At 42.1% G+C, this 13,831-nt stretch overlaps 1 protein-coding gene across 3 annotated transcripts in view; it reads left to right on the top strand.

Moving 5' to 3' along the window:
- adam12b (ADAM metallopeptidase domain 12b) overlaps nucleotides 1-13,831 on the top strand; it is a 328,163-nt gene that overhangs the window by 197,126 nt on the left and 117,206 nt on the right. For all 3 annotated transcript variants that reach the window (XM_055646711.1, XM_055646710.1, XM_055646712.1), the window contains one exon: nucleotides 4,219-4,297. In XM_055646711.1, the coding sequence (XP_055502686.1) occupies nucleotides 4,219-4,297 (79 nt within the window). The remainder of the gene's footprint in view (nucleotides 1-4,218; nucleotides 4,298-13,831) is intronic.

Genomic DNA, 13,831 nt, shown 5'->3' on the forward strand with positions numbered 1-13,831 from the left:
GCTGTGGCGGGCCGTCTTGGAGCGGAGACGGCATTCCGGCTTTCGGCGGCGGCAACATCACCACGGAGGTACGCTGGACTGGAGGGCGGCATCTTCGGCCTGGATCAATTGCCTCAGCGCAGAGGGAGAATAAGGAGGGAAGAGACGGAGACTAAGACTTTGCCTCCATCACAGTGAGGATGTGCTTGGTGAACTCACTGTGGTGGATGTTTAATTTGTGTTTATTGTATGTTTTGTTATTATTGATTCTGTGTATGACTGCAGGCAACATAATTTCGTTCAGACCGAAAGGTCTGAATGACAATAAAGGAATCTAAAAATCTGACTCATGACAGCTCAAAATAAAGGAGCACTGGATTAAGAACTTTAATCCTATTTGTTGGGAACACACAGAAGCCCAGCATAAATGACAGAGAGAAGATACCACCTCTCCAAACACCCGCAAGATTAATCACCTCCTGCTTACGTGTCGCAGAGTCCATGGATATCTCATTAGCTTCATCAAGCACTCAGAACATAGAAACATAGGTGCAGGAGTAGGCCATTCCGCCCTTCGAGCCTGCACCGCCATTCAATATAATCATGGCTGATCATCAAACTCAGTATCCTGTACCTGCCTTCTCTCCATACCCCCTGATCCCTTTAGCCACAAGGGCCACATCTAACTCCCTCTTAAATATAGCCAATGAACTGGCCTCAACTACCTTCTGTGGCAGAGAATTCCAGAGATTCACCACTCTCTGTGTGAAAAATGTTTTCCTCATCTCGGTCCTAAAAGATTTCCCCCTTATCCATAAGCTATGATCCCATGTTCTGGACTTCCCCAACATCGGGAACAATCTTCCTGCATCTAGCCTGTCCAACCCCTTAAGAATTTTGTAAGTTTCTATAAGATCCCCCCTCAATCTTCTAAATTCTAGCGAGTACAAACCGAGTCTATCCAGTCTTTCTTCATTTGAAAGTCCTGACATCCCAGGAATTAGTCTGGTGAACCTTCTCTGTACTCCCTCTCTGGCAAGAATGTCTTTCCTCAGATTAGGAGACCAAAACTGTACGCAATACTCCAGGTGTGGTCTCACCAAGACCCTGTACAACTGCAGTAGAACCTCCCTGCTCCAATACTCAAATCCTTTTGCTATGAATGCTAACATACCATTCGCTTTCTTCACTGCCTGCAGCACCTGCATGCCTACTTTTAATAACTGGTGTACCATGACACCCAGGTCTCGTTGCATCCCCCCTTTTCCTAATCGGCCACCATTCAGATAATAGTCTACTTTCTTGTTTTTGTCACCAAAGTGGATAACCTCACATTTATCCACATTATACTGCATCACGTTGCAGTCTCCTAGCATCCTCCTCACAGCTAACACTGCCCCCCAGCTTCGTGTCAGCCGCAAACTTGGAGATGTTGCATTCAATTCCCTTGTCCAAATCATTAATATATATTGTAAATAGCTGGGGTCCCAGCACTGAGCCTTGCGGTACCGCACTAGTCACTGCCTGCCATTGTGAAAAGGACCCGTTTACTCCTATTCTTTGCTTCCTGTCTGCCAGCCAGTTCTCTATCCACATCAATCGAATCCACAACACTCGAACTGGCGTTGTCGCCCGCAATCACAAGTTGCTGAAAATTGTTTGCAGGTTACTGCTGCCTACTCAGCGGCTTCAACTATTTTCCTTGTTCCCACTTGCATTGGCTGAGTTTACAGGCATTCCCAAAGTATACACATTCACCATGCACTCATGTCTTTACCGAGCTCTTATCAGAACCTCTGCCAGGGAGCTACCTGTTCTGCTGAAATGTTTTTTTGGTCTCCATGTACAAGGATCATGCTTCAGGTGGGCATCATTCTTCACCATTCATCCCTTCAGAGCCATATCTGATTCCTTTGTTACTATTGCAGCATCCACTGATTCAGTCACACACCCTCTATTCCTGAGGTGTGTCCCTAAGGATTAGTTGTGTTGGCAGGAACTGCAGATGCTGGATTACACCAAAGGTAGACACAAAATGCAGGAGTAACTCAGCGGGACAGGAAACATCTCTGGAGATGAGGAATGAGTGACATGGGATCTGAAACATTACCCATTCCTTCTCTCCGGAGATGCTGCCTGTCCCGCTGAGTAAAGGGCCTGTCCCACGAGCATGCGACTGCATGCGGCAAGCGCGACCTAACGTGGTTGCTTGAGCCGTACGGCCTCACGGGGCCGGTCCCACTTCAATCGCCGAAGCCGTATGGAGTTGTGCGGAGCTGGTCCCGACATCGCGCAGTGCTCCGAAAAACGAACACTGTTCAAATATTCCACGCGGAAATGGCCTGCCGGCCCGCAGCCGCATTGAGGCCGTACGCACCGCATCGACGGGCGTGAGCAGCGTCTTGACGCCATACGCCTAGCGCGAACTTCCCGCGGATTTCGATCGAACTTTACGTCAACTCGTACGGGATCACTTGACCTCCGCGCGGCCCCCACTTCCGGTTTGGTCGCGCTCGCCGCATGCAGTCGCAAGCTGGTTGGACAAGCCTTGTACGAGGATCACTCGACCTCCGCGCGGCCCCCGCTTCCGGTTTGGTCCCGCTTGCCGCATCCAGTCGCATGCTCGTGGGACAGGCCCTTTACTCCAGCATTTTGTGTCTATCCTGAGGAATAGTTGTTGAGATCCACATGTTAGGCCAAATGATAGATATGAGGAACTGCAGGCGCTGAGTTTACCGAAAAATACACAGTGATGGAGTAACTCAGCGGGTCAATCAGCATCTCTGGAGAACATGGATAGGTGACATTTCAGGTCGGGACCCTGCTTCAGCTTGATTGTGAGGAGGGGGAGGATAAAACCTGGCAGGTACAGGTGAGGGGGAGATTAATAGGCAGACGGTTGGACAAAGGGCAGAAATGAAAATAATAGGTACAAGACAAAAATGATTGAAGAATTGTGAAGCAGGAGGAGGCAGTGCTGATGCAGGGTGGGGGGGGGAGAAAGATGAGGGGAATGGTATAGTAGTTACCTAAAATTTGAGAATCCTACTGTTGGGTTGCAAGCTACCCAAGTGGAATATGAGATGTTCCTCCAATTTGCATGAGGCCTCACTCTGGCAATGGAAGGGGTCCATGACAGAAAAATGAGTATGGGAATGGGAAGAGGCATGGGAATGGTTAGATTCAGTAGTATACTTGGCGAACTGGGCTCAAGTGTTCAGCGAAGTGGTCGTCTTCAATCAACAATGTACAGGAGGCCATGTTGGGAACAGCGGGCGCAGTAGATGATGTTAGAGGAAGTGCACGTGACCTCTGACACATGCAAGGACTGCTGGTCTCCCACCCCCCCAATGGAGGTGATGGAGGAGGTACAAATTATGGCAACTATACAATCTTGCAAATATCAAAAGCAGATGAGGCGATGAAAACAACAATGGCCATTTCAGAAACAAAGGCAGAAAGTGCTGGAAATATTCAACACGCTATGGCAGTAACTGTGGGAAGGCAAGGAGATTTATAGTCTCAGGTCCTAAACCGAATGCCAATTCTTGCACAGTGTAAACTTGAATAATACTGTTCAGTGAACCTCACATTTAAAGTTTTGATCTATGCGATTTCCAAAAAAGATCATGGGGACTCACAACGCTGCTTTAACAGGTGGTAATGTAATTTCTAGTCAGCGGGACATTGCTGGTGTATGGCCCTCTCGTTCCACAACCAAGCAACCATAATTCTTGTAGAAGCCTTTGAAGTAGATATTCATTGCAATTTTAACTGCAGAAGTTGAGCAGAGAGTCCGTTTTAGCATAGAATGGCTGGCTGCCTCAAGAACATCAGGAAATGAGTTTCTAGTGATGACACAAGTTACAGGAAGTCGATTTAACTGCATTAGAATACACCTGGCCTCTTCATCCCCCATTCAAACACAGAGCACCTTAACTATCGAAGTGGCAGCTGTTGGAACGGAATGGGCAGAACAATTTTGGATATAAATTTCAGCCGGAAGACAAGAGTACCAGAAGAAAATTAAAAAATTACATTAAAAATCACAAATGTTTTATTAGTTCTATTAAAAAGAATAACCTAATTATATGTACGATTGTTTTGGATGTAAAGCAAGAAAGAGATCATTTAATTTTGCGTTATTTTTATGTCCCAGAGTTTGATGATGAGTTATTTATGATGCTATGTTGTGCTGAGCAATGTTTCTAAGCCTTCAATGCTTTCCTTGTCCCACAGTGTGCTTTTTGCTGAAAACTATACAGAGACACACTACCTGCTTGATGGCAGTGCCGTCACTAACACAAGGAATCATACGGTAAGTAGTTGAATCTCTTGTTTATATAAGACAAAACCACATCTTAGTGATTAAAGTACCGTTGCCGAATTGAACAAGCCCAGAACTGTGGCAGTGCTGCCAAGTGATATTCATTCTAAACAATTATACACACCATTGCTCACAGTTCTAATCTATATTTTAATCATTATTAGTTTACTAATGCTGCACAGAGAGAGGGAGTTTATATAAAAATTAAAGATTCAATCTTGAATCTGGAGGTTGCCTGGCAGTGGAATTTGTATGCCAGTGTCAATTCCATCTGATCCCGTTTGATCTATTGCATCAGTTACTTCATGGATGTAAAGAATTGCCTTTCAAGCAGATGAGAAATGATTTACCTGCTCTTGATCTTGCCTGAACTATATGTCACGGCTGCAGCTGTGGTGCTAATATCACTCTGGGCCTTCCTGTTGCCACAAATGAACAGACCCAGCGACCATGCCAAAGGAAGACAAAGATAAAACAATAACATTTCTGATTTGAAAGACAAATCATTCAGTTTATTTTCCTCGGCATTGCCTTGTCATGAATAAACTTTTTTCATGACTGCTTTAATTCTTCACATCCTCAGAGAATCTTCATTCCAAATTTCGGTCAGTGTGTTTCATGAGTACTTGGGGCGGTATATAAATGGTAAGTGCTGTTTGAGGGTGCAGTTTCTTGTTAAAGTCTCCAGGCTTGCAGTGTTTACCTCTTTACACTGGAAACTAGCAATGTGCACCATGGGGTCATCGAAAATCGGTGTCTGTGGATTTTGTTGAAGTTCATAATCTCTGCCTAGGAAGAATAAATAATCAGTAAGGATCCCGCCTCTGATCGTTTTCTTTGTTGCTCTCTGCTGAAAGGTCCAAGTGCCTACAATGAACAAGGATGTATTGCAATTCGGCAATGATAGTTTCCCCAGAACACGAAGCAGTGACACTTGAGTGAGGTGCTGAATGAAAGGCGACGCTGATTAACTCGTATTGCATGAAGTGGTAGCAGATTCCCTATTATCAATAAATAGAGATAATAGATTATGCAGAAATAATCAGCAAGTCAAGCAGCACCTGTTGAAAATGAAACAGTTAAATTCCCTTCATCAGAACTGGTTAATTACAAAATATATGTTGGTTTTAGATAGCAGGTGAATGGGTCAAAGTAATGTTTCTAATAATGCATCTGATGACCTTACGTGGCAGTTTAGTGGTCATTAAAATCATTTTAAGCTTCTTTATATAATATATTGCTCATGGTAAAGATGTGGGACATGCCAGGCCATGCAGCAAAATTAAGAACAAGAAAATTATGACAGATAGAAATGGCAATAGAAACAGAAAGAAAGTGCATGCTGGATAATTCACTGTTCCGAGGCAGAGGATGAGATGCTGTTCTTCAAGATGTGTGTTGTGCCTCATTATAACAGTGCAGGAGGCCACAGTCAGAAAGGTCAGAATGGGACTGGGGTGGAGAATTGAAGGGACGGTTAACTGGAAGATTGTGGTCACTCCTGTGGAGTGAATGCAGATGCTCTGTAAAATGATCACCCGACCTGTGACTGATTGCACCAGTCTAGAGAAGGACACCAACACAGGGCATGAGATTGAAAAAAGTGCGTGGGATCTTTATTTCAACTGCAAAGGCTGTCTGGGTCACTGGATAGTGGGTAGGGATGAGGTGAAAGGACAGGCCCCACATCTCCAGCATTTGCAGGAACATTGAGGGCGACAGGTAGGGGGGTGGGGGGGGGGGGGGGGGGGGGGGGGGGGGGGGGGGGGGGGGGGGGGGGAAGAGGAGACAAGAGAGTTGAAAAAGGACTGATGGCATCAAAACAGTGAAAGGGGAGGGGAGGAGAATGAGTGTCTGATGATTGAATCGCATTAGAACCGGCAGAATATGTTGAGGTAGGTTTTTTTTATTAAAGCACAGTAGAGGCACACATAGTTCAGTTTTCCTGCCTGAAAGTGGTTATTGGTTTATTCTGGGTCAGAATACAATTAGATATTGCTACCTCCTCTGGACCCTCTCCAGAGCCAGCACATCCTTCCTCAGATATGGTCCCCAAAACTGCTCACAATATTCCAAATGTGGCCTTATAGAGCCTCAACATTCATTACATCCCTGTTTTTAATGCAAATGAAGGTCAAACTTAGTGATTACAATATGTTAGGAGGTTTTCTGTAGGTTAAATTATAAAGGGCCTGTCCACTTACGCAATTTTTTCGGCACCAGTCATAGTCGCAGCAGGTTGCCGAAAATTTTCAACATGTTGAAAATCCAGCGGCAATCAGAAAAAGGTACAACACTTTGGGCGACTACTCACCATCAAACAGGCATCACCCCACGACATGTCAACAAACCTTCAAACAGGTTTGTAGATTAATTGCCTTCCGTATTCTACACTGTCCTTAGTGTGTAGAATGTTAATAGTGTACGGGGTGATTGCTGGTTGTTGCAGACTCAGTGGTCCAAAGGGCATGTTTCCACGCTAAATCTCTAAAGCCTAAATCTAAGGACACAGAATAACCCCCCACCCCCCGCAGCTGCTGCAGTCGCAATGCTACTCCTTTTTAATGGGTAGTAGGAAAGACAAAGTTGCAATGGTTGTAAAGCAGACGACTGAAAATACCGGGGACCTGATGTAAAAACAGAAAATGCTGGAGGTAGTCAGCAGGTCAGGCAGCATCTGTGGAAAGAGAAATTCAGGTTAATGATCTTACATCAAAAATCTAAGTGGTGGTAGCCACTCAAACTGCTGGTTTCCAACTGGGACACACAGCCTCTCACAACAGTGCAGTTAGCAATAATGCCTTCATCACTCCTATAAATTAGCAGGTCACACAAGTTAGCATGCTGTCAGCATAAGCAGAAACAGTGCATAGTAATCTAACAACAGAGTTTGGAGGAGAATCATTTTAGCATTCTCTGCATTTTAACTTCATGATAATTATGAGAATCTTGGATGAGTAGATCGTTGTTTCCCTGCAGAGAGTGATGCTTTACTGACACGATTCTTTTAAACAGATGGCCACTAGTGCCTGATGACCACTGGACAGTGGAAGGTAAAAATATACGACATGGCACGTTGGATGCCAAACATAAGTTAAACTCAGCAATGCCAAGCAGCTGACCTCCCGTGGAATTTAAAAGAAATGCAATCTAAATTTAAGTGGTTGCTATTGCTTTTCTCTTTCTTAAATTCAGTGGCAAAATGAATACTTTATCACTGAGCTTTTGAACCACTGAAAATCCATTATCAAAATCAAACTTGGCTCAGTTCTATTCAGGAGTTCATTTTCAGATTGATTTGAATTTGTGCCGAGGCTGAGATATTTTTTGTTCTGTTCACAAGATTTACTTTGGCCAGTTTTGCTTTGAATTTCTATGCAATCTTTATTTTCTCGCTGGCGTAAATGCAATTTTCCCAACTCATTTTCAAAGTGCAGCTCCTCGTCTACTGAGCTTTTTGACTCAGCAGTGAAAAACTGATACTGATTGGCGCATTGGTCATTTTTTAATTCTCCATTTCACATAACTGGATTGGGGCAGGAAATATAAATTGCACCCTATTCCATTTTGACTCTCCTTCACAACACGATTTTCATGTCTATCGTTCCCTTGTTTTCTTTTTGGATTTTTAAATATTCTTTTGTTATGGATATAACGAATATTAAGAAGGAAATAGATGCACTGCTCTACAAAAGAAATTAGAATTCTGCATTATTTTGAACATATGTTTAAAATAAAAATATGAAGATCTGGGCTAGTAAGTGACAAGGGTGGCACAGCGGTAGAACTACTGCCTTACAGCGCCAGAGGCCTGGGTTGGATCCTGACTATGGTCGCTTGTGTGTACGCAGTTTGGACGTTCTCCCCGTGACCTGCTGGGTTTTCCCCGAGATCTTGTTTCCTCCCACACTCCAAAGACATACTGGTTTGCAGGTTAATTGGCTTGGTGTAAAGGTAAAATTGTCCCTAGTGTGTATTGGTGTACAGGGATCACTTGTTGATGTGGACTTGGTGGTCCGAAGGACCTGTTTCCATGCTGTATCTCTAAACTAAACTAAATTAAAATAACGTTTGTGCCACACAAGTACCAAGCAAGTTCCTACTGCAACAAGGGAGAATTCAACTATTTACTTTGGGCATTCGATGACACTCACTTCCCTATATATTCCAAGCCATCAATATTCCCGGCACAGCCATTAACCATAGAGTCTGTTTGACCAGCCATTTCAATTTTGTGGCCACAAAAGCAGGTCGAAGCACTGACTCACCAGTGACTGATAGCCCAAACCTTTCCACTATCTACAAGGCACAAGCTAGGAGTGTGATGGAATACTCTACTTGCCTGGATGAGTGCAGTTTTTTATCAGCTCTCAGGAAGTTCAACACAATCCAAGGCAGAGTTTCACACTTGGTTAGTAGCCCATCCACCACCATAAACATTCATTCCCTACACCACCAGCCCATAATCATTGCCATGTGTACCACCTATTAAATGCTAACATTTCTCAAACCTGCAACCGTAACCACCAAGCAAGCCAAAGGCATCAGGTACATGGGAACACCACCAGCTGCAGGTTCCCCATCTGAGCGATGCAGCATCCTAACTTGGAAATATATCACCTGTTCTTAATTATGATTGAAACCTCCTTCCCAGCAGCATTCCCAGTGGGAATACCTTTAATAGAAGGACTGCCTTGATGCCAGAAACTGGTTCACCACCATCGTCTTAAGGGCAAATAGGGAATGGCAATACAAGCTGTCCATGCCCATGTCCTGAGAAACTAATAAGCAGAAAGAACATGTTTTGATTTTAGTATATTCCACTCACGTACAGAAACTATAACAAAACATATTTAACATATTTCTTCAGGAAACTAACACTAAAATGGTAAACTTATTCCAATCCCTGTGCTAATCAAACAAAACCATTCTCTATTCTCACTGTCACTGCTGCTGAGTTCTTCTTTGCAGTCATTCCCTGACTTCCTATTAGTAATTTCCTCCTTATACAAATCCCTGTGATTATTAAAAGACAGTCAGGATGTGTCTTAAAATTAAAAATATGCTTTGAGATTTTTTTCTTTACAATTTATTTCCTCTTTCCCCCTCGGTAAACCCTTAACCATATAATCTGTTGCTAGATATGATTCTGTAAGAGATCTGAACAAATTATGTAGAGGAGAATGCCCAATATCTAATTATGTGGGTCAATTGGATCATCTTGTGATCTGAATTATTTTCCAGTGTGTATATTGCCTCCATCTTTCTGAAGGCAATCTAAAACTCCTAGTGACATAGGAGTCATGAAACTCCTGAAGAAGGGTTTTGGCCCGAAACATTGCCTATTTCCGTCTGAAGAAGGGTTTCGGCCCGAAACGTTGCCTATTTCCTTCGCTCCATAGATGCTGCTGCACCCGCTGAGTTTCTTCAGCTTGTTTGTGTACCGTCATGAAACTTATGTTCTGCATTGCAAATAACTGTATAGAATAATCAGTTTATCCTTTATTCTATTAACAATAGCTACATATGGACAAGAAAAAAATAAAGGCACGACATACTAGAACTGCTCATTTAATTGCCCCTGACCAGCCTATGATACGAACATATGATATGTTGGATTCAATTGTGTTTCTTTACATTTCATCATCCCAGCAGCATAAAAACTGCTACCCATATATATCCAGGAACCATTTTCACTGGTTCCAGAAAGTGGATGGTTAGCCCTCTGCCTACTCTCTGTCTTAATCAATCAATAGTAGTAGTAATTAAATGAAAACAGAAATCTTTCCCGCAATCCTTAGGGTGGTGCATAAAAAAAAGCTCTGTCACTCTCAAAATAATGTATCTGACTTAATAGACATGAATGAAACAATGAAGATAGACATAAAAAGCTGGAGTAACTCAGCTGGACGGGCAGCATCTCTGGAGAGAAGGAATGTGTGACGTTTCGGGTGAAGACCCTTCTTCAAACACTGAAGTTGTCTGAAGCAAATCATGTTTCAAACTTTACCATATCTGGTTTTGCAATTGTCTTCCATGTTGCAACTTGTGGCTTTGACTTGTTTAAACTTGCATGGCTCTTGCCTTAATCTTAAACCTGCCCCGTTGTACAACCCCTGCTCTTAGAAAACAATTGACAGACAATGGAGGTGCCATCTGCCTTTAAGGTGACACAAGAAAATGCAGACGCTGGAATCTTGAGCAAAACATCAAGTGCTAGAGGAACCCAACAGGCCTGGGGAGGGAATGGATGGCTGGATACTTCTTCAGACTGAAAGGAGTGGGGGGGGGGGTTGGAAAAGTTGGGCCTTGTCCCGCCCTTATCTCCCTACTGCTACCAGTCTGAAGAAAGGCCCCAACCCAAAATATTGCCTATTGATTCACTCCTAAGATGCTACCTGACCTTCTGAGATCCTCCAGCACTTTGTTGTTTCCCTTAAAGGTGATCCTAGTGAATACTTGAGCTATATTAATCACAAACTTTGCAATTTGATCTCTAGTCTATGTCAATTATAATAGTTCTCATTATTTAGTGACACATGTAGGAAATAAGCATTGACCATATTAGATGAGAATATGCCAGATGCCACTCTAAAACCCCACTGTTAAAAACCTGCTAAACGCCATTGTCCAGGTTCAAATCCTAACCTTTTTAATTTCTGTTACCTTGTCAGGTAGGTTATTCCAAGCACTTAACGCCCTTAAGGATATATATTTTATTTTGTATTTTCTAAATTTACCTTTTATTGTTTCCTTTCAAATTATCTTCTTTTGAATAACCCAGGTTTAAGCAGTGATCACTCGTTATGGGCAACGACTTTACATGTTCATCGCAGCCAAGTGGAGCCAAGTATATGCTAGTATAGAGCTAGTAATATCATCAGAGACCCACACCACTCTAAACATGCTCTCATCTTGTTGCTACCATTGTGGAAAAAGCACAGGAGCCTGACAACCATTACATCCAGGTTCAAGAATATCTTTTTCCCAATCAGCCATTGAGCTCCTGAGCCAACCCTAATCATAACCCAACCCCAGCAACAAACTATGTATTTTTTAGGTTGCGCTCCATACTGCGTCTTGCATTACTATGGTCTGGTTACCTAGTATAATTAATAATTTATTGTTTGTTTTATATTTGTCGTGTTAATGTGCCTGTAAAACTGCTACAGAGGGTAGTCGAGGCCAGTTCATTGGCTATATTTAAGAGAGAGTTAGATGTGTCCCTTGTGGCTAAGGGAATCAGAGGGTATGGAGAGAAGGCAGGTACGGGATACTGAGTTGGATGATCAGCCATGATCATATTGAATGGCGGTGCAGGCTCGAAGGGCCGAATGGCCTACTCCTGCACCTAATTTCTATGTTTCGATGTTTCTATGTAAGAAGAATTTCATTGTTCCATTCCCTGTGGAAATGACAATTAAAAGCTCTTAACTCTGGTTTCCTCAGCTATAAGAAAATAAACACTGTGATATACAGAGCAAGGGTGATTCCGGCAGAGAAGCGAATACAGGGCAACCAGAATATACCAATTAAATACTCTTGACCCTTGTCTCTCTTGAATCTTAGCTAGTGCTTAACTTATATACCCTTTTAGGAAACAAAATCAGAAGGTATTGGAAAACATTGAGGTGAAGTCAGGTAGTTAATGCCGAACGAGCATCAAAGTCGATTTATCAGGTTGAAAAACTGTAATCGGAATTCACTGCCTGAGCCTAATTAGTTGCTGGAGCTTAACTGACATTAAGAATTGTAATATTTGTATAAAATGTGCCCAGGGTACATTAGTGTGTATTTGAAAGTCCTATCTGTATTTGATATAATTGCAAATTGCAAATTGCTAATAGCCCAGACTAATTTGTTCAGGTCACTAAATTAACATACAAAATAAATGTCTAACTTAGCACTTTGGTATCAAATGAATGTTCTGAATGTTATCATTCAACTCTGTTTTGATTATGCTACCGAAACAGCTTTGTCTATAACAACACCTTTGTTTTCATAATATCTTTATTTCAGGATGCATTCCCTAATCCTTTCCTCCAATGTTCATATAACTATTAGGACATAATTTTCATTTTAGAAAACTTCACACCAGGATCATATGGTATTATCATATAATCCATTAAGACATTTCTATTGTTACCACAGTCAGAATTATCTTCCTCCTTGCAGATGGCATAATTATGCCATCTTGCAGGTATATACAGCACCTCTCTTCGGAGCTGTGGATTCTGCAATGAGATTCTGCATTGGTGACAAGCTCTTCACTGTAGAGTTTTAGGATTTCAGCAAAGACGCCATCTACTGCCAAAGCTTAGTTGTTTTTGAATTGGGAAGTGGCATCTTGACTTCTTGTTGGTTAGGAGTGGCTGTAACATTGGCATAAGTAGGTTGCTGTGAGATAGAGTCCAGAGCACAAATTAGGCACTGATTGTCTTTCCATTCCTGATCAGTTTACTCCCATTCTTGCATCTCAGTGGGATGGAGCCTTCGGTATTTGGACTGCAGATGACTTTTACAGCAATGAACAATCCAAGCACATCACGACAAGTTGCTGAGTCTCCTGTGTTCCCTCTGTCTAATTTTTGATATTGGGTTTTCCACTGGGCCTTTATCTTCAGATGCCTGAAGAACTGGCTATTTTCCCTTGAACAAAGATGGAGTTTCCAACAATGAGTTAGGCGTGTACATGGCTGTCTAATTGCAAATACTCATGTAGTCCAAAGAAATCTGTTGCAACAGAGGTGCAATAGTGCGCTTTAAAAAAAAATTGACCATAACAATAACATACCTGAGTGGGAATCTCATATTCTTCAATGGAATATATTTTGCTCTCAAATTAAGATATCACCATAATCAAAGAGACATGTTTAAACATTGTAATCGGCACATTAAAGTTTTCATGAATTAATCCAGGTCAAATAATTACGTACTGATTTTTCTATGGGAATTAATTTCTACTCATAGACTTGTGTGACTTTTAAAGGTTTCAACCAATTGGGTTTGCATATTTTTATTAATAGAGCCAGGATGTTTAGGCACTAAAAAAACTCTGAAATAGGCAGGCAAAAAGGCATAATAAAATTACAAAAAAGGCATGAAAAGGCATTTATGACATAAAAAGGCATAAAAGGCATTTATTTCCACCACCAAAATATCATTTCAAATGATAATACAAAGGTATACTACATTAAATGGCCAAAGTTGCCTGGTTGTGCATAATTACTAGCATATTTTTCAAATAATCTGGTTAAACTATGCCGTCTGTCAGACAGAATATGCTTCAGTTGTGAAAAACCTCAGCTGAGTTCACTGGTGCATACCTGAAACAAGCTACCAACTATATTCATGTCAGTATCTTGTGCATTACAACTACCTTTGAGAACTTTAGCTGTGTTTTGTATTTCTTCAAGATCATTGTTAGCTAAAATCACTCTCACATTTTTCTTGTATGTCTTTACCTACATCGCCAGGAACTTTACGAATATCGTCAGTTACTTTGTTGAAAGCCTGCAAGTTATT

Source organism: Leucoraja erinacea, chromosome 15, assembly GCF_028641065.1.
Source record: "Leucoraja erinacea ecotype New England chromosome 15, Leri_hhj_1, whole genome shotgun sequence".
In the NCBI taxonomy this organism is placed as follows: domain Eukaryota; kingdom Metazoa; phylum Chordata; class Chondrichthyes; order Rajiformes; family Rajidae; genus Leucoraja; species Leucoraja erinaceus.